Here is a 26,850-nt window from a genome sequence, read left to right on the forward strand (position 1 = left end):
GATTTTTCAGCAGGATTGTTTCAGTTACATTCCTCCAGGGTCAAACTGGGTAATGATAGTCAGCAGCTAAGACAGTGCAGCAATGCCTGCTCTGGGTTCCTGGAGAAAGAGAAGAAAGCTCAGATACGACCTCTCAAGGCACTCCCGGGTATAGTACTACAAGCATATGTTGAGAATTTCTCTGAAACCAGCCTGTTTGCAAATCCCCAAACAGCTGTGTTCTCATTATCCCTTCACACCGTGCCAAATTCTGTGCTAGTTGTGTGCACTTCAGCATTTTCCCACAGTCACTTACCTCAGTGAGCAATGCTCTCCAGTAGTTTTTTGTTGTTGTTGTTGTTCCTTTTTTCTTTCTTTCTTTCTTTTTGTTCTAAGGACACTCTTCAGTCAGTGTCACCTCAATATTTGTTCCTCTGTATTCTCTCTACACATACTTTAAAATTTTTCACTTTGTCTTTGATATTTATAATTTCTGTAGTTATGAGTTTGGGTACTCAGCCTTTTTAACATGCAATATTTTATTTTTTAGTTCTCTGAATTAACAAGAGCAATATAATGTGTGATCTTTTGTTCCACATGATTTAATGAGTTTGACTTTTCTGATCCAACAGTTTGCATGTTCCAGCACTAATCTATCTAAGTTTAGCTATTTTCTTGGTATTTCCATGTGTTTTGTATTTTGTAGGTTTTCTTCATTTCCTTATTCTAATAAAATTCAATCTGTGTTTTTTTTTTCCTTTTTGCTTGTGAGGTTTCCAGGAGAAACACAGTGAATATTTGTCTCTCAACTACTACCTAAGTTTTGAAGATTTTCATTTACATTTACATTTTGAGGGTTTTATTTTAATAGGATAAAAAGAAGAGAAATGTCAGTTGATGAGCTTTTCTCTGTTTTACATGAGCATCCTCCTATCTTTCGGAGGCAAAACCTACAAAATCCCCTTTTTTTCCTCTAGTTATAAGTTTTAGACACTTTCCAGGTTAACTCTAACATTTTTCAAGTCATAGCTTTAAAAATAGCATTACCTGTCTAATAGCATTCTTGCATGTATATTAATGACTTTACATTTTTTAAGTTGTAGATGGACACAATACCTTTATTTTATTTTATTTTTAATGTGGTGCTAAGGATCGAACCCAGTGCCTCACACAAGCTAGGCAAGCGCTCTGCCAGTGAGCTACAACTGAAGCCCAATGACTTTACTTTTGAGCCTCTTTATATACCGGTATTAGTCGGCTTTTAATTGCTGTGACCAAAACACCTGACAAGAATAACTTAGAGGAGGATAAATTTATTTTGAGCTCCTGGTTTCAGAGATTTAGATCATGGTGGGCTGAATCCAATACTCTGGGCCCATCTGACTGGTGGTGGCCAGGAAGTAAAGAGAAGAGGGTAGAGGCCAGAGGAAAGATAAACTCTTCCAGGGCACATCCCCAGTGACCCGCCTCCTCTAGGTTTACCCCACCTGCCCACAGTTACCACCCAGTCAGTCCACTCAAATTAGGATGGACTGATTAAGTTATAGCTCTCACAATCCAATTATTTCACCTCCAAGCATTTCTGCATTAACATAGGAGCTTTTGCGGACACTTCATATCCAAACCAATCTTCTCTTTAATGTTGTAGTTTTGATGGTTTACACAGTGACAGCTATGTATAGGCTGTATATTCTGCATAAGAACATATCTTACTAAAGAAATATACCGTAAGCCTGCTATTTATACTATTTGAGATGCAAGAATGTAAATCTTGTGTAATAGGGAATTGTGATATATCTAATTTATTTGCATCTGTCTCTAACACTGTCCAAATATAGAAGACATTAACTCAGAGTAACCAAAAGATTAACTGAGAATTACTGAAACCATGTCATCAAATTAAAGCTGTGTGTAGTTGGCCATCCAGTTAACTCCAAGGAACAACATATATAGCTTTGAATACTTTAAAATAAGATTATGATTTTATTTCAAAACTTTCCTAAGAATTTATTGAAATACTTAATCAAGAGAATGACTTGTCTGAATATGTCCTTGATTTTCCCCATTATGTTGAACTACTGTGCATCCAAGCAATTTTTATTCCACATCTGTGTGGCTGGTATTATTAACAGCAGAGAATTCATAAACTTTATGCCTAACACTGCCCAAAATTCAGGCCTTCAAGTAAGTGATCTTGTCAACTCTATTTAAATAAAGCGGTTGCTCTTTAACAACTCCTCTCAGCTGATTGCCTACCTCCAGCTGGTCTTGCCATTGGAGGTGCCTTTTTCTCCATTGAAAAGTCCTGCTGAATTTCCTTCAGCTGCTTTGTTGTCTAGTTGTAAGGATGTGAGGAATGAGCAATGAAGTGGAAGAGCTCAGTGAAAAAGAAAGGAGAAATACACTTTTTTTCTGTAGGTATAGTTACCAGTTGTATCCACACTGAAATAAACCCTCCTTTAGTAGGAAGCAAGGTTCCCCTTATAATTCTTTACTAGAATATTAAGTATCTTTCCAAGTCACAACTACTCCTTGGAGTATTTTAATGTACAATCAGTCACATGGTGTCTTGTCTTGTCTTTTTCTTTTTTCTTTTTTCTTTTCTTTTCTTTTTCTTTTTGAGAGAGAGAGAAAATTTTTAATATTTTATTTTTTAGTTTTTCTGCGGACACAACATCTTTGTTTGTATGTGGTGCTGAGGATCAAACCGGGGCCGCATGCATGCCAGGCGAGAGCGCTACCGCTCGAGCCACATTCCCAGCCCCGTATCTTTTCAATCCTATCAATTTTATTTGCTGTCTTAGAATATTCTTAACTTTGAAACGTTAAAATAATTATTAGGAAATTGATAAACTATCTAAATGTAATTAAAATTATAAAAAGGTATAGAACCTTTTACATTTGCCTTTAGTGTAGAATAAACAGCTATACTCTAGTAATTGCTAGTCCTTAAATATATCTTAAAATCTGGCTTCTTAAGCTGGGAGAGGTTCTATGAACTTGCTACCAGATGTCTCCTGAACATGAAATTTTGTGTGTATTATATTTTGTTTTCTAGAAAGAATAATAGTAGCTTTAATTATTCTCAGAGTCAGAGGTTTTTGAACTAGAAAAAATTTGTAACTATTGTCTTACAGTAATTGGTAACTAGTTAAGAGAAATATCAGAGAATTAAAATGTAAGGGTTTGGGCTAAGGTTATAGCTTAGTGGTAGAGCACTTACCTAGTATGTGCAAGACTTCCTGAGTTCAATCCCCAGCACTGCCAAAGACAAACAAATAAACGAATGGTGATTGGCTTAATTTACAATGCCTTTTAAATTTATGTATTTATTTCCTTTTAGAAAGTGATATATATTGCAACACAACAATTAGGCTTACAACACTGGTCACCTCAGAAAGAGAAGATCGTTCAGTTTTATAATCAACTTCAGGTAAGTGCAAAATAGCATTTGGTAAATTTTGCCTGGGTTTTAATAGGTACAGTCAAGGAGGAAAATAACAACAGTTATAACGAAAGAGGGCTATCATAATATTCTTAAAACTGAGGGACATTGATTAACTGTCCCCTTAGTCTTTATCATTTGACCCCTGATCATAACTCTCAACAAATTAATCTTTTCACCTTTATCCCCTTAACAAGTTTTTGTAAAAACCCTACAAATATGGTGTTAAATATTCTAAATCCCATTGCTACACCTTCTTTGATTCATCCATGAATGAACTATTTGCAAAAACAGTAGAATGTACCTATCTCTGATTACTAGTTAAAACTGTACATCCTTTCAATGTTTTTTAGCCCTGACTTTTCAGATTATGTAATGTACTTATTTTTTCAATTGGGTTGTTCATCTTTTTCTTAATAAACATAGATTTTTTTCATCACACATTTTTTAAAAATATTTTTTAGTGTTGACGGGCCTTTATTTTATTCATTTATTTATATGCGGTGCTGAGAATTGAACCAAGTGCCTCAAACATGTGAGGCAAGCACTCCACTACTGAGCCACAACTCCAGCCCCTCATCACATATTTTTATATCATAATTCTATGGTTATATGCACTTCAAACACATTCTCTTAAATAATTGGCTTTTCTGAAATGTCTATGGTGTTGACTTATAAGAAGACACTTTTAATGCAATAAGGTCCACCACTCTTTTTCTTTATGAGCTGCATTTTTCATATCCTATTTTTAGAAATTTTTAACACTATTTTTGGAAATATATATTTTCTGTAATTTTTTTTCTAAAAGTTTTAAGTTATTTGTATTTTCCATTTTTAAATTGTACAAAATTTATTTTTCTTTCTTTATATTTATTTATTTTTCAAAATTTATTTTTCTTAAAGACATCAGATAAGGATCCAAAAATGGATAATCAACTTTCCCAAGAGTTTTCCTCACTGATTTGCTACTTCTATAGTATATCAAGTCTTCATGTCTAATAGGGTTTTCTTTATTGCTTTTTTCTATATTTTGTTCTTTGGTCTATTTCTCTGTTTCTATCCCTATACCACATAGTCTTAAATATCATAACTGTTTAATAGCTTAAATATTATAGTTTTTCATATCTGGTGGTAACTAATTTCCCACCTTTGTTATTTTTGAAGTTTTCTTTCTTCAAAATTTCGACCTTTTCTCTTTCTTAAGAGTTCTTAAAACCTGTCTGTGGACTTCTATCAAAATATCCTATTCAGATTTTGAGGTAGAATTTAACTAATAGTTATGGCGAGAGTTTTCAACTTGTGATATTACATCTTTTCCTCCATACGCATATTTAGTCAAGACTTTATGTAGCTTGTCAAGTTAACCTCTCACTGGTTCATATTGGCAAAAGAGAGTAGAATCCTTGGTCAGAGACAAAATACACAACAATAGCAGTAGCCACAATAATATCTTCCATGCCATTTCCTTAAGACTTACTTCCCACAGTAAGTCATACCTGCAGGTAGGTCATACCTGCACATGTGGTAAGCTGGGTTACAGAAGACCCCTGAGCTTAGGAACCCCCCAATTTTAGAAGGGTACTAAGGGCAAAAAAAGGCCCAATCTTTGTCCCTGGATGAGACATTATTCTTAAATTCTGGGTAGCAAATAAATTTGCCCTCATATAATGATGTAGCTCAGTGGTAGAATACATGGGTTTAATTCCTAGCATACACATACACACACAAAAAATAAATCCTGTATCCTGATAGGAGACACTGTTTGGTATACAAATATTTTTGAAAAGATAAATTCTGGATAAAACTGCCAATGCTTCTGCTCAGAATATATTTAGAAATCTTTCAGAAACACCTAAAGCATTGCCTCCCAACAACATCTGCTCCTCATTTATACATCCACTTGGCTTCTGATCAAATTTCCTCATGAGTACACTATTCTGTTGACCACTCTGATTAATCTTACTATCAGGGACTAGGACCAAAAGTATATTCATTTTAGCTCATACCAGACAAAATTAAGGCTTCTGTTAATAGGATACCAAATAGCAGGATAAGGCCAACCTAAAGTATTGATCTCAATCATTCCTATCCAAGGTCTCAAGCCCAAACAGTTGAACATATTCCATAAACCATCAGAATCTACCTTAGAAAGTCAGATGGATTTCTCCTTAAGTTTCTGTATTGACCATACCTGTTGATCTCTGAAGCATTGATCCATACTTAGCAATATTTATTGTCAACTGCACAGATTTTTGCCTTTACCCACAAGGAGAAAGTGTCTAGTACAATTTTATCATTCATAACAATAGTGGCCAGTGAATTGAGGCTGATCTGAATGCCTTACAAGGTCAAGGTGCTATTCTCTTAAATCCTGGATGCTTGCCATTCATAACTACCCTTAAATTGTAGTTACATTGTTTTTAAGGAGGAGTCAGATTAATATCTGACTTTTATGGGAGAAATGCAACACTAAGGGTGCACATGTTTCACTCAGAAGGAAAGTGGGTTTTTACAGTTACTGGGTTTCCTAAGTAGAACCTATAGCACTTTAAGGTGAGGAATGGTACAGGTTGACTGTCCTCCAACATGGGTTCTCAATTCAACTCTAATAATTAAATCTGGTTCTTATTTTTGAAGTGACTGGATGGACAATCAATTTGCCATGCCGTCAGCATGTCATTTATCATTCCATGGAATGATCTAGCACTGGGAACAGAGATGAGAAAGACATTCAAGACATCAGGAGGTATTGACAGAGTTTTGCTCAGGAGATGCAAGAGCTGAGCCCATCCCTGCTATTTCTAATAGACTCTCCAGTAAAGTTAAGCAGAATAATAATTAAATCCTGTCAGTTGAATTAAGATAGTCCCATCAGGGATTTTGCCTTTTTGAAGAAGGTTAGAAAGACACATATGAAAGACAAAAGATATTCTATATCCCTTCTTGCCCTCTGATCCCCCCAGAATCTGAGGCATTTCTTCTAGGTTTTTTTTCTGTTCCTGTACTACCACAACACTGGTGTATCCCATTTCAGTAATTTAACCATAGTAATTTTCCAAGCATCCCCTGCTTGCACCCAGACCTCTCATTTTGAAGGATTATATGCAAGAGGAAGAGGGATATTTTCATAAAATTTACATTGGTAATGTAATCAGTCAAGTTGTCATTATCCTTGTGATCTAATACCATATCAATCTAAGAGAATCTAGATAGTTGAAACAGGATTAAATTTGACCCTTCTAGTCTTCATTTTTATCATCCTATCGCATGGAATATGTATCAACTAGAGTGTCATGGTGTTGTCATTAGGGAGAAGAAAGAAGCACCATGCCCAGGAATTTTCAGGACTGAATCCCAACTTTTCAGAATATGTCTATATAATTCCCCATATCTTTTATATTAATCATTACTCAAGAAGCAGATGAAAGGACATGATCTTTTCCTGAAGACACTTACATTCAGTGATTGAACTTCCTTGGTAAGATATACAGGCAAAGAGAATGTGGGGGAGATAGAATCAAACAGAGTAAATTTTTGAGGAGACTGTTCCAATACTTAATAATACCAGATGCTTGTGGACTTTAGGGAGTATGAAAGGTCCATCAAATCCCTTGATCATTTGTCCATTGTTTAGTGACTTTTGTGATAAAAGGTACTCCATTGTCAGATTGCAAATGGTCCAGAAATCTACACATGTAATATAAATTAGTTTCAAGAAACAATGATATGGCCAGAGTCTGCTGATTAGATAGGAATATCAACCCCATACCTTAAATAATTTCAACATTAGTGAGATATCATCAATAGCCCTTTGGGGAATAGAGATCTAATGTTGTCAATGTGCCAGGACTCTCTTTGAGTTCATGCCCTATTCATTGTGGCTTCCCACCCATATCAACTTTTGGCAAGAGTCATTAAGTGTGGTAGTAGCTTCTGCATCAGAAACACACAGTTCTTTTTTATGATGGTGTTGTTTTAAGGTGAAAATTTTAGAATGTTCACTTGCAATGTTCAGATGTTGGATTCACATAGAGGTTATGGCAATCTGGACAGGGTAAGCTCAATTAGCAGGTTGGTTCTAGGCAATATCATCAAAAATGAACCATGGGCCCATGAGTGAATTAGATTAGTTGGTCATCAATCATCATTTATTTCCACACTTCACAGCCTCAAGCCCGGCGGGGGGCGGGGGCATGTTTAATCTTCTAGACTGAAATTTTTTTTCAAGTGGCAGACCAAATATCTAAGCCATTGGTAAAACCCAAGAGTGAGAGTTGTGTCCACCAAGTAAAGTGAACAAATCTTCTGGCTCTGAATCTGACCAGTGAGATGCCTAAGGGTTCAGTTTAGCTGAACCATCAGTAAACCAGACCCAGGCACTTTATCCAGGGAATCTTTATGAATCAAGATCTCATTGAACCAACAGTGTTATTCTAAAAAGTCAAGTGGGGGATGAAGTTTACCCCAGGGAGATAACTGCCACATTTTCATGATTCACTAGAACAAGGCTAGCTGTGTTCTTGAATATTCAATTTCCATTTGATAAGAAAGGCTTTTTGGACCATTCTCACCTTGCCAAATGTAGCATCCAGGACTGTCTGATCAGAGAATTACAAGAACTCCGTGAGGCTACAGAGACTGTAAAGTTAGTGAATATATATTCTATGTTTATCCATATTTGAATTTTAATGTATATTTATGTCATTATTTTAAAAAATAATAATTTTCTTACTGCTATTACAATCTTCCAGAAGACATGGTAACAACCAAATGTTTTAGTCATCTCAGGTTGCTATGACAAAAATCTATAGAATGGGTAGCTTAAACAACATTTATTTCTTACAGTTATGGGGGCTGGGTAGCTCAATATCAAGGTACTGGCAGATTCCATGTATGGTAAGATCCTCATCCTGGCTTGTAGATGGCCTCACTCTTGCTTCGTCCTCATATAGTGCAGAGTAAGATAGGACACATGCAAGAGCAGAAGACTCCTGATGCTTTTAGCATTAGCCTATCTAAGTAAAAGCAGAAGTCAGATTATAATGGATTGAACAGCAATTTGAAGGAAGAATCTGCGGATATAAGCAGATTTTTTTAAATAAACTTTAAATTATTTATTAATGTTAATTTTGTTTTAGGCTTGCGTTGGTGTGATGTTAGTGGGCCCAACGGGTGGAGGAAAAACAACAATCAGAAGAATTTTAGAAAAAGCACTAATACTATTACCAGTTGTAGACATGTTATCAATTAAGCAAAGGGAATCTTATTCAAAGGTAAATGTTCCTATAAATAAAATGTTTCCCCTATGTTCATATTTTCTACTTATATTAACATTTTATTTTTTTCCATAAATATTTTCATTACTTATTAAACTTATTGCTAGTAATTTGATAGTTATGTATCATTGTAATGATACAAACTAGTGTGAAATAAAACTATTGAATTGTATATTTGTATATTTTGAATTGTATATTTTGTATATTTGTTTTGTACTTAGTCACTTTTCTAAATGGATTGTAAGTTTCTTTTTTGGTATCAATTAAATCATCATCAAATCAAAATAATTTTTGTCTCTTTTCTAATATTTATGTTACTTATATGCTTATCTTACTAAATTGATTAACCAAAACAATGTTAACTATAGGATATGTTCCTTACTTTATTAGGAATGCATTTAATATGAAGCTTACTCTTGACATCTGACAAGTATTTTTTATCATACTTTGGAAATTTCTATTCCCCAAAACTTTGTTGTTGTTGTTGTTGTTAGAATTTATTAACTGATTTTCAGCTAAAATATTCAGTTAAAATATTTTAACTGGTTAATGTAATAAGCTATGTTGATGGATTTACAAACATGGTTATCCTTGAGTTTTTAGAATGGCTCCAGTAAAAATAGACTCCAGTAAACATTATATGATTGAGTTACTTAATTTAAATGTATTCTAAAAATTTTAGAAAGTCAGGTTCTGAGTTGTGTGAATCTTTTTCTCTGTTAGTATAAGCTACCCTGCTTAAAAATCATTTGTATAGTACTTTATCTTTTATCCTTTCCTCTAAATTTCCTTTCTCAACAGATTTCAATAAGTTCTTAAGAAAATATTATAATTAAAGAGGTACATTATCTCAGAAATAATAATAATAATCATAACTCATATTTGCAGAGTACTAAATATGGGTCCAGTACTGTGCTAAAGCACTTTTGTTTAAATTATCTCGTTTAATCCTCACAACAATGTTATAGGTAATAATTTAAAACGGTTTTTTAGTATAAAAGTAGTATGTACAATTGTGAGAAGTTTGGAAAATAAATAAATAATAATGACCAAGAAAGAATGAACTGAAAACATTTTTTCTTGTTTTACTACAGTTTTGAAAAGTATTCACTTAGAAAATTTAATCTTCTGCACTTGAAAATTTTGAGCTACTATCATTATCTGAACTGCTGTCCTTAGTGTCACTCATATAGGATCTATTTACCTTTAATACTGCAGTGCTCTAAACAAGCCACAATCAACTTTCAGAAATACACTGACATTGCACCAACACCAAGAATTCCAAGCTTAAGTTTCATAGTGCAGGAGAAGGCAAATGTGTATCCATATGCCACTGGTAAATACACTGCTGCTATTTATCTTTTAACAGTGTGATGAACAGAATTATTCCATGCAAATCATGCAAAAAAAAAGTCATAAGCCAATTTGGGGGACTAAAAAATAGGATGTGACAATTATGTGGTAATGAAGATTATACGGTGAAATACCGTAGATGAAATAGAGACCAGTTCTTCAGGCAATACCCAGACAGATTATAATGTTGCAAATATGATGTACTTGAGTGACTATTCTGGCAAAGTTTCCTACTCCCTCTCTCATTTGTACATCAACCCTGGTTCCAGATATATCACATCCCATCTTAAATATTGTGTTCCTAAATGCAGCACATTGAGATTTTCACCCTGCAACACACACCTCAGATAATTATTTGTAAGTTTAGAACTTTTTAAAATAATGATTTATAGATTGTGGATAACTTTAATTAATCAATTTTTACTGTTTCTTGTAAATCACCACGTTCATAGAGATTTTTTCTTTGATGGAAAAGTCCTTCTAAATCATTTTGTTAATACTGCACAAATCAAAAAGTTGTACTATAATGTATTTTTAAACCACACAGGATTCATTCCAGATTTCAGTAAAAAAAGGAAAAGTAGATCTTTGTGTCTTAAATCCAAAGTGCATCACTCTTAATGAACTATATGGACAATTGGATCCTAATACTATGGAATGGACTGATGGCTTATTATCAGCAACATTTCGAAATTATGTGTACTCAAAGAAAAACATGGATATTGGACTAAATTCAAGAATCTCAGGTTTATCTGCTGTAAGTACAGAATGAATATTTTTATTTGCTAATATGGATTAAGTACTTATGCAATGATTAATATTAAAACATCACTAGATACCTTTTAGTTTAAAAGTAAATTTAAAGGATTATGAACAGTTTTAAAAAAGAAAATTATAAATTATTTTAAAAAAAGAAAATGTGCCATTGCACTTTAAAATGGTCAGTAAACAATTGAGTGAAGTTAAAGATTTTGCCTTGAAAGAAACACAAAGTGAATCCAATTTTAAATAGAAAATAATATAGTGATCCTAGCACCAACAATTTACCTTACAAATTAACAAGGTAAAAAATATGCACCAAAATATCAATGATAGTGGTCTATACATGGTGGAAATTCAAAGACTTATGCTTTCTTCCTGTGCTTTGATGTATTATTTGAGTATTAAACAACAAACATGTACTATTTTTGCATGGGGAGCAAGAAACAAAAAAATAATATTCTAAAAGGAAATAAGCAGTAGTTGCAAGTCAGTTACTTGCAACTTATAGTATGCTGGTTATGTGTCAGCCTTTTCAGCTGGAGAACCTCCTGCCTTTCATGTTTCTCTCACTCAAGAAAGCATACTAACATATCACTCATTGTGGTTGGGAATTTTCAGATAAAAACTTTAACATTATTGATTGCTTATTTTAGGTTTTCAAACTTGGTTCCTCTGATTCAGCAGATATTGATGATACTGTTTTTCAGAATGAGTTAGAGAAAATTGAAAAATGCCCACAAATTCCAAGTAAGTATTTTTATTAAATTCATGAAGATGATTAATAATACAGAAGACATATTCTAAACTGATATGACCTATTTTGTATCTTTAAATATATTTTGCCTAGTGCTATTTGGCTTGCACAATTTATTATTTCCTCTTGCGTTTATTTAAATTTTGTGTGTCTCACCATATATTATAATATATATTATTATGATATAGAAATATTAAGGCTTAAATAGTTCTTCATTTTATAAATGACCATTGGTTCTTCATAAAAACCAAGTAGATATTAATGGCAAAAATAAATAATGATGTGAAAAACAGCAGGGCCTCTGAAGTGGGACTCCAAACAATTGCTATATTCCCAGGAAAAATCATGTAGCCCTCTGCAAATCTGTCTAAAATGAATGCACACCTTATATGTACTAGCCACTTTGCTCTGTGTCAGTGTGACAGAATGTGTATTTGACATGATCCCTACTCCAAAGGAGCTGACAGTCTACTAGAGGATCCCCAACCATTGTTTTCCCCACTCCAATTGAACCTCATACCAACACATCCACTGTTGGTACATTTATGATCCAGACTTTAAAAGAGACTTCTGCTGCTGCTTCTACTTCATCAAGTATTTGTATGTCATTTTCGATAGGATATAATGATTGGAGCATAATAAGTTTTCTTTATGGGGTTTTAGGACAATATCTAGGGTGGGTATTTCAGTCAGCCAGAAACCATCTTAGCAGTGATGGCTGTATGAATCCTAGCTCTCCTCAGGGATACTTTAATGTCTTAGGTGGTTAGCTATGTTCTGTCTTCAGAATGACCTATTCACACTTCCCTTATTCTGACCAATGGATTTTCTAAAATTGTAGAAATTGTGTTGGCTATGGAATGCTAAATATCATTGCATAACTGTCACAGATTTTATGCCATTTTTTTGCAAAAAAAAAGTAGAATATGACCACATTATATGAAGCTTTTTTAAAAAAAAATTGTGCCAGTATAGTAGAAACTATTTTTTACCACGCTATCTTTGGTGCAAGATTAGGATGCATGAAATACTCATAAACATACATTAATTCAGTTGTATTGATTATACAGTGAAATATAGTGTATTCTATGATCTGAGGTTTATATCCCAAATTCTTGTAACTCCTAACCCTCAAGTTAATGCTATTAGGAGGTGGGGCTTCTGGGAAATGATTAGGTCATGAAGGCTCTGTCCTCATGTTTGAAATTAGTGCCCTTATTAAAAAAAAAAAGGCCACTTAATGGGACCACAAAGAGGACACAAAGAGGAAAACAAAAAAGATACAAAGAGGAAAAAGCACCCTTCTGTGAACCAAGAGGATGGCTCTCACCAGACACTGAATATGCTGGCATCTTGATATTGGACTTTCAAACCTCCAGAGCCATAAGAAATAAATTTATGTTATTTATATGTAACTCGGTCTAAGGTGTTTTGTTAAAGTGGCCCAGATGGACTAGAAAGAGGAATGTGGAAAGACGAGTAAATGGATTCCAAGTGTGATATACTCCAAACTTTTCATTTATTTGATTATTTGAAGAGTATCTCTTTCCCTTTGCTATTTACTAAGAGTAGCATGCTAAAAATTACTCATGAGTGGAAGGAGCAAACTCACTCTTATGGTGTTAGATACAAGATGACCCCCAAACACCTCATGTGGCAATGCAGGAATGTTCAGAGGTGCAATGATTAGATTATGAGAGCTGAATTCTGATTGGTGGAATAGTTCATTTGGTGGATTAATAATTTAAGTATCATTTGGTGGTAACTGTAGGCAGGAGGGAGTAGGGCACTGAGGGCATGCCGTTTTGTCCCTGGCTCCTTGCTCAGTCTCTCTGCTTCCCAACTGCCGTGAGCTGAGAAGATTTCCTCCACCACACTCTTTTCACCACATTGCTCTGCCTCACTGACAGGCCCAGAGCAATGGAATCAGCTGACCATTGACTAAATCTCTGAAACTGTGAATCCAAAATAAACTTTACCTCCTCTAAATTGTTTTTGTCAAGTGTTTGAATCACAACAATGAAAAGCTGATTGACATACTTACAAATCATATTATTATGAAAAAGATCATAAATCGGTCTTCTATCCACATTTTAAAGATTAATTATCCAATTCATGTCTAAACAATACCTAGTGTTTTCTAAGACAATTTTTCATTTTAGAAAATATTCTCTAAAACAGAAAATTTGCAAGATTGTAATAAAAAATAGAGATTATTCTCAGTTATATTACCTTTTACCTTATTTTTCTCTCTAGATTTTGACTGGCAGTGGATTATCTTAGATGGTCCAGTGGATACTTTGTGGATAGAGAATCTAAATTCTGTGTTTGATGAAACTAGAACACTGTTCCTAGCAAACAGTGAGAGAATAGTTTTAACTAGCAAGATAAGAGTTATTTTTGAAATGGATACTCTCTCTCAGGCCAGTCCTGCTACTGTCAGCCGGTGTGCAATGATATATATGGTAAGTTTTCAAAAAATTTTCTTAACAAAGAAAACGTGTTGTTTAGGATAGTAGCCAGTCACTATTGATAGCACTTTAATGTTTATTTTAATTTTACCTCTGGATCCAGAAGCACAACCCAGTAGTTCAGAAGTTTTGTGACCCCAAAGTCTCATAATCTAGAATTGAATATGAATGCATTTATTACTTAATTCAATTATTCTCAATAATTGAAGTGTCAATATTTTCCCCAACTGTAAGTAGTGCTTTCAATTAGACAGGTTAGGCTGCTGGTGTGAACTAATTTTCCAACAGAAGAAATATTTCCCTGAGACCTTTTCTTACTCTTAGAACTTGGAAAACACATTGTCAAGACAGTAGTGAGGAGGTAAAAGACACCACAAAAAAATAAGTATATTCTATAAATGAAATTAATTATTAGCTATGATTAGCTCTGTGCTATAATATAGCTAATTAAGTCCAGGATTACTTCTAGGTAAGCAGTTCTCCTCACCACATACACTGCCTCAATACACCTCCCTACACATACTCCTCCAATTGCCTGTTGTCTGATAAAACTATGGTCAGAAACATATATCATTCCAGAGAATGATAATTACTTGAGCTGTTTTTGACCACTTGCCCTTTAATGAATAATAACTCTAAGCCATATTTGGCAGAGGACACTGATAAAGCAAAAAGGAAGTAGGAGGACAGCATATTTTTTAATTTACTTAAGATTTTCTTATGCTTTTTATTATTAGGATCCTGTTGATCTGGGATGGGAGCCTTATGTCAAGTCATGGCTTTCAAAAACCTCTAAAATCATGAATCAATCAGGAGTGGAGTGTCTTGAATTCTTGATTCACAAAAGTGTCACTGATGGACTAAAATTTATAAAGAAGCATCAGAAATTTCAGCCATTTCCTGTACAGGACATAACAGTTATTATAACTCTCTGCAGAATTCTTGATGCTTTCTTTGAATTCATGAGTAGAAACGGAGGATTTGGAGAAGGTGCGTTTTTCCCCCTAAGTCACATTAATGATATTACAGCTTTGCCAGTCAATAGCAATTTATCATCTTCTGTAAAAGAAAATGAAGCCAGAAATTTTCAATTTATTTGGACCAACAGCAAATATGCACATGGAACAAACTAAAAATCCTTCATGGGGAGCATATCAATGAAAGTAAATTAAAATCATACACAATATTATAAGATGACAAAAAAACCTGAAGAACCCTTTGAGGTTTTCTATTAGGGAAGATTTTTTTTTGCCATGTTTCAACAATACTTTGAGTTAATAGGGAAAACTGTTAAAAATTCTAATTGTAAGTTATAATCATCCAAAAGCATAAATATGCAAAGTAGTAAAACATATATAAGAAGAAACCAGTAGATTTAGAAATCAGTATAGCATTATGAATAAAGGCAACTCAAATATCCATCCTAATTTTATTTTAGAGTGAAAGTCATCTTGACCAATAAAGAAGAGAGGTTATTAATTGTAAAAGACAGATTAAGAATATAGTATGTGTGTGTGTGTGTGTGTGTGTGTGTGTGTGTGTGTGAGAGAGAGAGAGAGAGAAGAAAATATATGAAAAAATGGCTGACAGAACTACAAGGTTAAATAAGCACATCTGTTATCTGTGGGCTGGGGAAATATCTCAGTTGGTAGAGTGCTTGCCTTGCATGCACAAGGCCCTGGGTTCAATCCTCAGCAACATTTAAAAAAAAAAAGCATATCTGTAATATAGTTAGAGATGTTAGAAACTCCTCTAGAAGTCCTCCTATATAACATACAAAGAGGTTTTTAAGGTCCTAAGACAGAGGGCAATAAAAACTCAGGACCAGGACTTAGAAATCAGAGTGGTCAACTCCAGAGAAAACTAAGTGGATAACTCCAACACTTAGGGTGGAGGCATAAGAGCAAATAATTACTCCAGTTTTTAAAACCCCAGACCTCCTTCAACCCTCTGAGGAATACATTACTAAAAGTTTCAATGATGGCTCTCTGTAGACCAGAAACTGAACAAGATTTAATGATAGCAATGAAGATAATAGGACCCTGGAAAATAAAGGCCAAATAGTGGTCCTTAACCTCCAGAAACAGATGAAAGGAGCAGGGAAGATATGAGTTTCAGAGAGTTATGAAGATAAGTAATAGAATATAGAATCATCAGGAGTGAAACATGTGCCGGCAACAAGGTACCAGAAGCTTGTGTCATGAGAAGAAATCAAGGATGAGTGTCCAGGAGGTTAAGAGTAGTTGCTCCAGTAAGCCATTATAATCTCTTGCCCATTTCCAGACTTGAGCTATGTTTCAGGTTTAGAGCCATTGACAAAACAGAAGGTTGAGACCCTCTAAAATAAAATGGAACACATTTACAAAAATAATGGTACTGGTTCTTCTCCGAAGGGAACTACAGCCATTTATTTGGGTGACTTCCACTAGAGAACGAAGCATATTCAAAAGAATTTTAGAATTGTAGGACAGAGGGTCTGACTTGACATTGATATCCAGAAACCAAAGGCATCTTCATGTCCATCTCAATTAGAGTCCATTCATATGAGGACTAGGGAATAAATGACGTACAGAATTCTGACCAAAGTTCAGTTTACTAGATAGAGTTCACTAGGACCCCACCTCCTGGTTATTTTCCTGATCCTAAAACATATAACTGGATTTAATGTACTTAATCCTTTGACCAAATGGGGTCTTTAGTCTGGGATAAAAAATATATAGTGGGAAAGGTCAAATGGAAATCTCTGAAATTGCATCTGAATTGTCTCTAAATAATAATTTTAAAAGTGTCACTTTCAGGTTTGCGGGGAGAGGATGGTAGAAATTAATGCTACCCTTAAAGATTTTAAGGATTCAGGAATGGCATCTCCTTTGCATCTCAGTTTAATTTATTAGTCTGCAGCCAGCAGAAACAGATCCTAGAAGATGACAATAGGCTACACAAACTGAATTAAGTAATAGTCCCAAATATAGCTACAATGCCAGAAAGACTGTCTCTTATAAAAGAATAAGGAGGTAGAAAGTTGAAAAAGATTATCTATAATGATTTCAATTTTTTTCTCATAAAATTAGAGCCAAAGTTATCTCTATTGAGTTGAGGGAGGTGAAATGTTGGTTTGAAGTATGTGGGAAAAACTGAATGGTCATTGTGGGGATGTGAGAGCATATTCCTTAAGAATAAATTTTAAAAATTTACTGTTTACAATGAGGGTTCATTTGAGAGCAGAAATCATGATCTTAAATTTGGGGAAGAATGAGGATGTAATTAGGAGGCTTCCTTGAACATGGAAGTAGAATCATCTAGTAGAAGATGGAAATTTAATCCAAAGATTGCCCTTTACTTTCTCAACTACTAGCAATTATGTAACCTTGCAGAAATTCATTCATTGGTATATATTGGATGTTTTATTATCTCTTATAATTGCTGAATAAGAATGGTTAGTCCTAATATATAATTTGGGGCCTGAATCTCATTTTATATTTGACACATTTTCTCTTTTGGATCATTAATTGGAAACATCCTATTCCAAAGAGATGGCACAAAGATTCGTCAGATTCATTTTATTTGTCACCTTGCAAAGTATAGCAAAAGAAAGCTGACAGTACAGCACTGATATAACATCAAAGTCAATCACAATCAAAAAATAAAAGAAAAATTAGACCTCATCTGAATTAAAATCTTTTGAGCATAAAAAGTCATTATCAACAGAAAAGATAACTCACAAAATGGGAATTTTTCAAAGCACTTATTTTATAGAGATTAATATCCAGAATATATAAAGAACTCATATTACTCATCAGCAACAAAAAAAAATCAACAACCATTTTTTAAATGGGCAAATGATGACAGACATTTCTCCAAAGAAGATAGACATATGACCAACAAGCACATTAAAATATGCACAACATCACTAATCATTAAGGATATGAAAATTGAAATGAGTTAATACTTCCCACCTGTTGGGATGACTATTTATAAATAAAAAATAAGTGTTAGCATGCATATGGAGAAAATGGAACCTTCATACATCACTGATGAGAATGTAAAATGATCCAGCCACTATGGAAAATGGTATAGCAGTTCCTCAAAAAATTAAATATAGAATTACCACCACTTGACCCAGCAATTTCCCTTCTGAGTGTTTACCCAAAATAATTGGAAGCAAATACTCTTAACAGATATTTCTACACCAACGTTCATAGCAGCATTATTCACAGTAGCTGAAAAGTAGAATCTTATTTTTTTATTTGTTTTAATTAGTTACTTATGACAGTACAATAACCTTGACATATCATACATTTGAATCAGATGGGATACAATATCTCATTTTTCTGAGTACACAGGTTGCAGAATCACATTGGTCATGCATTCACACATATATTCACAGTAATAATAATGTCTGTTTCATTCTATTATCCTTCCTATCTCCCCATCCCCTCCTCTCCCCTCCCATCACTTCTCTCTACCTAATCTAGAGTAATGCTATTCTTTTTTTTCCCTCACATCTTCATACATATATTTTGAATAACAATGAGGGTCTCCTTCCACCATCCATGCAATTCCCCTTCTCCCTCCCTTTCCCTCCCACCCCTCTTTCCTATGTAGAGGTAATCTTCTTCCCATGCTCTTCCTCTCTTCCCCATTTTGAGTCACCTCCTTATATCAGAGAAGTCATTCAGCATTTGTTTTTTTGGAGATTGAGTAACTTCACTTAGCATAATCTGCTCTAATGTCATCCATTTCCCTGCAAATGCCATGATCTTATTATTTTTTAGTGCTGAGTAATATTCCATTGTGTATATATGCCACATTTTTTTTTATTCATTCATCCATTGAAAGGCATCTAGGTTGGCTTCACAATCTAACTATTGTGAATTATACTGCTATAAACATTGATGTGGCTGTGTCCCTGTAGTATGCTGTTTTTAGGTCCTTTGGGTATAGTCCAAGAAGAGGAATAGCTGGGTCAAATGGTGGTTCCATTCCCAGCTTTCCAAGGAATCTCCATACTGCTTTCCAAATTGGCTGCACCAATTTGCAGTCCCACCAACGGTGTATGAGTGTACCTTTTTCCCCACATCCTCGCCAGCGCTTGTTGTTGTTTGACTTCATAATGGCTGCCATTCTTACTGGAGTGAGATGGTATCTTAGAGTAGTTTTAATTTGCATTTCTCTGATTGCTAGAGATGATGAGCATTTTTTTTGTATACTTTTTGATTGATTGTATATCCTCTTCTGAGAAGTGTCTGTTCAGGTCCTTGGCCCATTTGTTGATTTGGGTTATTTATTTATTTTGTTTGTTTGTTTAGCTTTTTAAGTTATTTGTATACCCTAGAGATTAGAGCTCTATCTGATGCGTGAGGGGTAAAAATTTGTTCCCAGGATGTAGGCTCCCTATTCACCTCACATATTATTTCTTTTGCTGAGAAAAAAACTTTTTAGTTTGAATCCATCCCATTTAACGAAAGGTACTAACACTTTAATGGTTCTAAAATGGTGGGTAATAGCATTATGGGTAGCATTATTTTCTTCTTTATACTTTTATCTATTTTCTCAATGTCCCATGAGAAATATATTTTACTTTATTATTAAAAAATAAATATTAAAAAGAAAAAATAAGCTTAAAAGACTAATGAATAATCATTTAAACTGAGTTCCTCTATGGAATGGGTAACTTGTAGGGATGGGAGGAGACAGCTACAATCTGCCTACAATGATGTATGTGAAAAGATATTCTCTTACTGACAGTCCACTAAACAGTGTTATAAATTAAACCTCATGAATTAACTAGCTAAATTTTAGGTTTGTTATTAATTGCACAAAAATACTCTTTCCTTTTTAAGGTGATCCGAATAACACTCCAACTAAGGAGACAAAAGATTCTACCAAATTGAAGGAACCAGAAAAGAGGTCAGCTACATTCATTTGACAAATCTAGTAGGAACCAAATACTCAAATACATACAGGATTACTTGTCAACACCCCAGTACTTTTGTGATTTTTATAATATCAAAATCCACTTCAAGTCCACAAATCACCATATTTTTATACTAATTTTTTAAAAATAAGATTATATGGATACTTCTGTCCAGTTTCTGTACATATTGGAAAAATGAATAAAATGACATGAATTTAATTTATGAATCTGTCATTTATTAGCTATGAAATATATTTGGTTACTAAATATTTTTAATCTTTGATTATCTCAGTTATAAAATGAAATAATAATGTGGTGTGCTAGGTACGTAGAATAGAGCCTGCCTGGTACATAGTTAAGTGCTCAATAAATGATATCTTTGAATATTGATTAGTGTAACATTTCTTCTGCTATTTTTTTATGATATGAGCATTACTATTGGGGCCTTCCTACATCTCATTATGAGTCTCTGAGACCATTCATGTCACATTCACTTTTGAAAAAGAAGACATTCTAAATAGACTTTCCGGGGCTGGGGATGTGGCTCAAAGGATAGCACGCTCGCCTGGCATGCACGGAGCGCTGGGTTCGATCCTCAGCACCACATAAAAATAAAATAAAGATGTTGTGTCCACGAAAAACTAAAAAATAAATTTTAAAAGATAGACTTTCCACTGTCAGCTCTGCCTTCACATCTATTCACTTATCTCAGTCTTAATTATGACATCTGAGCCCAAACTTCCATCATTTCTTTCCTATACTGTTGCAATAGACTCCCAATTGTTTTTCCCAATTCTTCTAGTCATTTCTCAACACAATTGGAGATTTTTTAAAAAAATTGAAATAGTTGAGTAGCCATAAAAGAATATTTATAAAATATAAACTTAATAACTTCCCATTACTCTCAGAGTAGAAGAAAAATATCTTGGCTAGTTTAAAAAGTCCCTGTCCCTCTCTCCAGAGTCATGACCTAATCTTTCCTCTAACTGTGCTTCAGTGACACTGGCTTTTGTTTCCCTCCACTTCCTCAAACTAGCAATGATCCTTTGATTTCAGGGTCTTGGCACATGTGTCCCTTCTGCTTAAAATTTTATACTTCTATGTTTTGCCAAAGCCCAATCATTCTTCAGGTATCAATTTAACTGGTGCTTCAAAAAAGACCTTCCCTAACTTCTGCAATCTAAATTAGTTATCCCTGCTATTATTCTTCATGATATGCTTGACTCTTTATTCTTTATTCTTATCATGGTTTAGTATTAATTTTCCTTTCCTGTGAAAAGGGGATTCTGATTTTGTTCAGAGTAACTGATATATTATAGCCACTCAATAATATTTGCCAAAAGAACTATCACATATTGCACAGGGCTAGAAATTTCAGACAAGATTGTGTAAATGCTTGTACATTAAAGGTTGCTAATAAACTTCAGTTTGGTGATATACAAAATGTGTTGAGATCAGGCTTAAATCTCTGTCCAGCCTGATCAACACCAGCCTTATCACAGTAGGACTTGAAGGAGTGACTTGAGTTGACCTAGACTAGAAAATACTCACCAGATTCACCCTCCTCAGGATTAGCCACATTAAACTAAATCAACCTCTAGGATTTGGCTGAGAAGAATATAGAGTGAATACTATTTGGTTATATCTACATAAAGTGAAGAATTATCATATTTTCTCTCAAAAGACAAGTAAACTTGCAGCTACTTAATTAGCCTAAAATAAAAATGAAATGTGTGTATACATTAAATTAAAATATGTACATAAATTAACTACACATGTATATATGTATTAAATTAAAATGTATGTTAAACATACTTTTAAAAATATAAAAATGATACGTTTGAATAAATTAAATTTTAAAATATATAAAGGAATATATTAAATAAAGGTTGACTACAGATCTCTTACACATATGGGACTTTAAAAATAGTAACTAATTTACATGACTTATCAAAGGAACAGTTATACATTAATTTTAAAACTTTTCTGTCAATACTTGAACTATATTATAGTTTTTAATAAAAATGAAACTTTTATATATTGAAAGAAATTTCTGAGCTGCTTTCTAAAACTAAACCTTCACCCTTCCTTTCATTTCTACCCAGCAATAAAAATCTATGGTATCTGGAGAAAAATCCTGATAAATTAACAATAATGATTCAAAAGCTTTATGTGTTTGCTTTTACTTGGGCATTTGGAGGAAGTTTAAAGCATGAAGATGAACATGAAGATGATACACTATATTATCCAGCTTTTGAGCCTGATTCTGTTTTGGAAGTAACCTATGATTTTGACAAACTTGTACGTGAATTATTTGAAGACAATTCACAAGGAGGTAAGTTCTGGCTGGGAGGAATCATTATTTTGCTTATTATTTTAAAATAGTTTTTAAATTGTTGATGGACCTTTACTTTATTTATTAATTTATTTATATGTGGTGCTGAGAATCAAAGCCAGTACCTCACACATGCCAGGCAAGCACTCTACCACTGAGCCACAGCCCAGCTCTATTTTGCTTATTTTAAAATATTAATTAGAAGCAATGATTGTACTTATATTGACTAGGCCCATCTTTTGAAGTGTGAAAATTAAAGGTAAAATAGTATTAAGAAATAACACCTTTGTGCTAATGAAAGGAGATTAAAGAAAAATTAGATTCCTGATTGGTTCCAGATGCAGTGAGAAGCTAGAACACTAGTGAAGCAAAAGGGAAAGCCTTAGAACTATGAACTCAGCCTTAGCCCATCAGCTGTGTAACGATCCATACTATCCACACCACCATGTAGCAGGAACTTCTGCAGGAGCAGAATATTTAGTCTTATATTTTTATTTTAATTCTGAGTTATTTTATAAAGTCTTGTGCTTTATAGGTCAGTTCTAACAGGTGGAATCTATCCTAGTAACCTAAAATACTAACCCTTCCCATTTAGCTGTTGCTGATTAAAGAAACTTTGAATAGATAAAGAGATTGTTAATGCAGGTACCAAAAAGAGACAAAATATGAATGTATTTAGAAAAACCTTGTAAAACAAAGATGGGATCTTTTTTTTGTGGTGCTGGGGATTGAACCTAGGACCTTGTGCATGCAAGGCAAGGACTCTACCAACTGAACCATATCCCAAATATATTTGGCTACTAAATATTTTTAATCTTTGATTATCTCAGTTATAAAATTAAATAATAATGTGATGTGCTAGGTACGTAGAATAGAGCCTGCCTGGTACATAGTTAAGTGCTCAATAAATGCAGTCTTAATTCCTAATTCAGTCTTCAGAATTACTGTAAACACTTCCATTTAAGACGTCTGGATGGGAGCAGAGGTGTAGCTCAATAAGAGACCGCATGTGTAGTTTTTGCTAGGACCTGTGTTCAATCCTAGCAGTCAAAAATGCACATATATATATAAACATCTGGATGACAAGTTTTATGTAATTTCCTATAGAAATTAACTTTTAATTTCAAAGCATTGCATGTTAATTTGTTATTGAAGTTAACTATTCAATTTTATGCCTCTTTTTTTAAAAAATTTATTCTTTAGAAGTATTTGGATGCAATACCTTCATTTTATTTATTTACTTCTATTTGGTGGTGAGGATCAAACCCAAGGCCCCACACTTGCTAGACAAGTGCTTTACCACTGAGCCACAATCTCAGCACCTGCTAACTTTTAAAGATAGATAAACTACCTTAATTTATTGTCAGATCATAAACTAGAAATGTTTTATTAAAAATGTAAAAGCTATACACAAAGGAATTTTCGATGAGTTGTTAAAGTTTACTAAGGTATTTGTTGTCTTTGAAAAATAGGATTAAAAAATCAACTTTTAATTTGTTAGAACAACGTATAAAATAGCATATTGATTTGAAGCACACAGAAAGTAATTAATAATTATATGTGATGCAAATACAAAAAAAGAATAGCAATACTATATGATAAAGTAAAATTTATGCCAAAAGATTAAAGAGGATTCGAGAAAAACACTACATTAAAAAACAACAACCCTAGCTGGCCAAGGTGTAATCCCAGAGGCTTGGGAGATTGAGGCAGAAGGATCATGAGTTCAAAGCCAGCCTCAGCAAAGGCATAGCATGAGGCACTAAGTAACTCAGTGAGACCCTGTCTCTAAAATAAAATAACAAATAGGGCTGGGGATGTGGCTCAGTGGCCAAGCTCAATCCCCAGTACCAAAACAAACAAACAAACAAACAAAAAACCCACAAAACATAAAACAACTATGAACTTATAGAAATATAACAATATAGTCTTTTAATAGCAAAATCTGATAAAATTCTAACAGGTAATAAATAATTCTAAAATTATAAGAGATTTTTAATTTGTCTCTATAAGAAATTGAAAGATTGAAACAGGCAAAAATAATAATTATAAGGTGTATGTTAACACTGTTTTACATATACATTTATCATTTTAAATATTAACATTGTTATCTTTGTATGGTAAAATAATGGCTTAATTATTTTGCTTTTCATTATTCAATATCTTCAACAATTTTCTACTGAGAAAATATATTACTTTTAAAATGGAAAAATACATGTGATTTACAAATGAGTATCAATATTCTCATATGTATTGGTTTAGCCACAACCAGTACATTTCTATCATTTAAAAACATCATGTATGTCTACATAATAAGAAACAGAACTTTAGGGTAAGGTTTCAAGGCTATCAGATCAAAATTCACCTTAATTTCTGGATTATAAAAAGGACAAAAAGTTAATCAGTTTTTGCTTTTATACAATTAAATATTATGAAAAAAGACAGACTTATTTAATATATTTGGACATACTTTTCTTAATAATCATATATTTCAGTTAGAGTTCATATTCTTAAATAAATCTCTTTCCTATGTGGATCTATTTATCAATCTCAAATGTAGGTATCAGTCTACCAACTGGTGAACGGTCTATCTTTGGGTATTTTGTGGACATGCTACAATGTGAATTCATACCTTGGTCAGATTTAGTTCCTAATATTCAGACATTAATTCAAAGAGGTAAGGGTAATTATACAAATTTCTTGTAATTTGTAATTTTTTGTAATTTCTTCAAAATGCTGAGGATACTGTATTTGTAAAATTAGTTATATATCAGCAAATTTAATTATTAATACATTCCAAATTTGTGTAGAGACCAGTTTGGATCCACATTTACAAAATGTGCCTTAAAAATAACTTTTGAATACTACTTTACGAAAAATCTGGAGTATTTTGAGTCATTTGCACATTGTAAAACTGAGTTCATTGAAAGTCTTATTAATCACAATATTTATTATTTCAATTAGCTATGATTATTGAAAGAAGAAAATGGTAAGGTTCACATGTAAAATAGGAAAAGTATGTATGTAAGAACTTACACTTGATTATATAGGAAACTACTCATTAGAAAAAAATAACATTGTTTGGTGAACATCCATATTTGCTAAATTATTTTTATTCTCGATCTTCTGCTTCTACATAAAACAAAAAAAAGACATAGAAACTTGTTGCACTTTAAGAGCTTGGAAGAAGTTTAAGGCAGGAACTTAATGGTCAGGCTTCTTGTCAAGTTATTACAAATACAGATGGTCCTCAACTTGCAAGTTTTCAACTTTATGGTAGTGTGAAAGCAACACATAATCAGTAAAAACCATACTTCAGATCTGGAATTTGAAATTTGGATCATTTCTCAGACTAGCAATAGGCAGTATCATACTCTTTTGCAATGCTGGGCAGTGGCAGTAGTCATAGGAATATAAGAGGAAACAACCAATACTCTACAGTGTACTGTTACTAAACTATGCTGTTAAGTAGGTAAGGTGTATCAAATGCTTTTGACTTAACAACATTTTCAATTTACCTTGGGCTTATTTGGATATAATCACATCATCAAGGAGGAGAATCAGTATAAGAAGTTTAATGAATGGAAATTGAAATGAATAACTGAAGTCAGGTTTCTCTCATCAAATAATTTCAAAGTTTGGTTGCAATAGTTTTTGACAGAAACCAACCAGAGCTGTCAGAATCATAGGCATCCAGAAAGTTCTAATTTCAAATTTATTTTTGTTGGAAATACCAAAGTTATATTGTACATTGTTTTGTCACAATAAGCATTGGTGAGAGATCACAGATTCTATTTCATGTTAGTGCTATGCTAATATTGGGGGCATTTTTATCTTTAGCTTTTTGCCACTAGATTGAAATATAACTGAATATCATTTGCCTATAATTCAACACCTTCTCCAAATCTAAAACATTCACTTCTCTGGAGACAACTTACCCTACTTGTATGCAAAGGACATAGAAGCAATTAAAACCCTCCTGAGCTTTTAAACCAAACTTGTAATGATAATTTTAATGTCACAATACCATGTTTCCCCTTTAGTAAACCACAATATGTAGATTGGGCATCTTAGACATGCTTAAGGAAAAAAATCACCTTTTGGTATTATTGCATAGAAAGCTGACTGAAGGAGAAATCCACAACAACTACATGAAGTGCTTTCTCCTGGACTTAAAACTCTATGGGGTTATCACTGAGCACAGATGTGATAAATCATGATGCAGAAATTCCTTTTCCTACTATCATGGTGGAATAGTTATTGAAAGAAAATATTTTGCATGTGGATTGAGTTATATATTTTACTCCAATTTCCACTAATCTTTGAGGAGTTCAAATATGAATTGTGTAGTAATTAAGATTAATTAACAGTGCTGAAAATTATGCTTTATATAGCTTACTGAGGATATAATATCTATTTAACAAACTACACATAATTTTGATTGAAACAGTCATGTTTTTTTATCAGTCAGGTTGACTGTTAAATGTTCAAGGAGGACAAAAACCAAAGCTTCTTTCCCTCCACTCTTTCTCTCTCACACAAACATGTATAATTTAAT

At 33.4% G+C, this 26,850-nt stretch overlaps 1 protein-coding gene across 1 annotated transcript in view; it reads left to right on the forward strand.

Annotated features, from left to right (window-relative positions):
- The window catches only part of Dnah14 (dynein axonemal heavy chain 14), a 322,525-nt gene that overhangs the window by 148,868 nt on the left and 146,807 nt on the right, over window positions 1–26,850 (forward strand). Inside the window, 9 exon segments of the mRNA XM_078022909.1 lie at window positions 3,323–3,412; window positions 8,563–8,697; window positions 10,613–10,810; window positions 11,469–11,562; window positions 13,826–14,034; window positions 14,778–15,116; window positions 19,082–19,092; window positions 22,063–22,292; window positions 24,853–24,969. Of these exon segments, the coding sequence (XP_077879035.1) occupies window positions 3,323–3,412; window positions 8,563–8,697; window positions 10,613–10,810; window positions 11,469–11,562; window positions 13,826–14,034; window positions 14,778–15,116; window positions 19,082–19,092; window positions 22,063–22,292; window positions 24,853–24,969 (1,423 nt within the window).

Source organism: Ictidomys tridecemlineatus, chromosome 10, assembly GCF_052094955.1.
Source record: "Ictidomys tridecemlineatus isolate mIctTri1 chromosome 10, mIctTri1.hap1, whole genome shotgun sequence".
In the NCBI taxonomy this organism is placed as follows: domain Eukaryota; kingdom Metazoa; phylum Chordata; class Mammalia; order Rodentia; family Sciuridae; genus Ictidomys; species Ictidomys tridecemlineatus.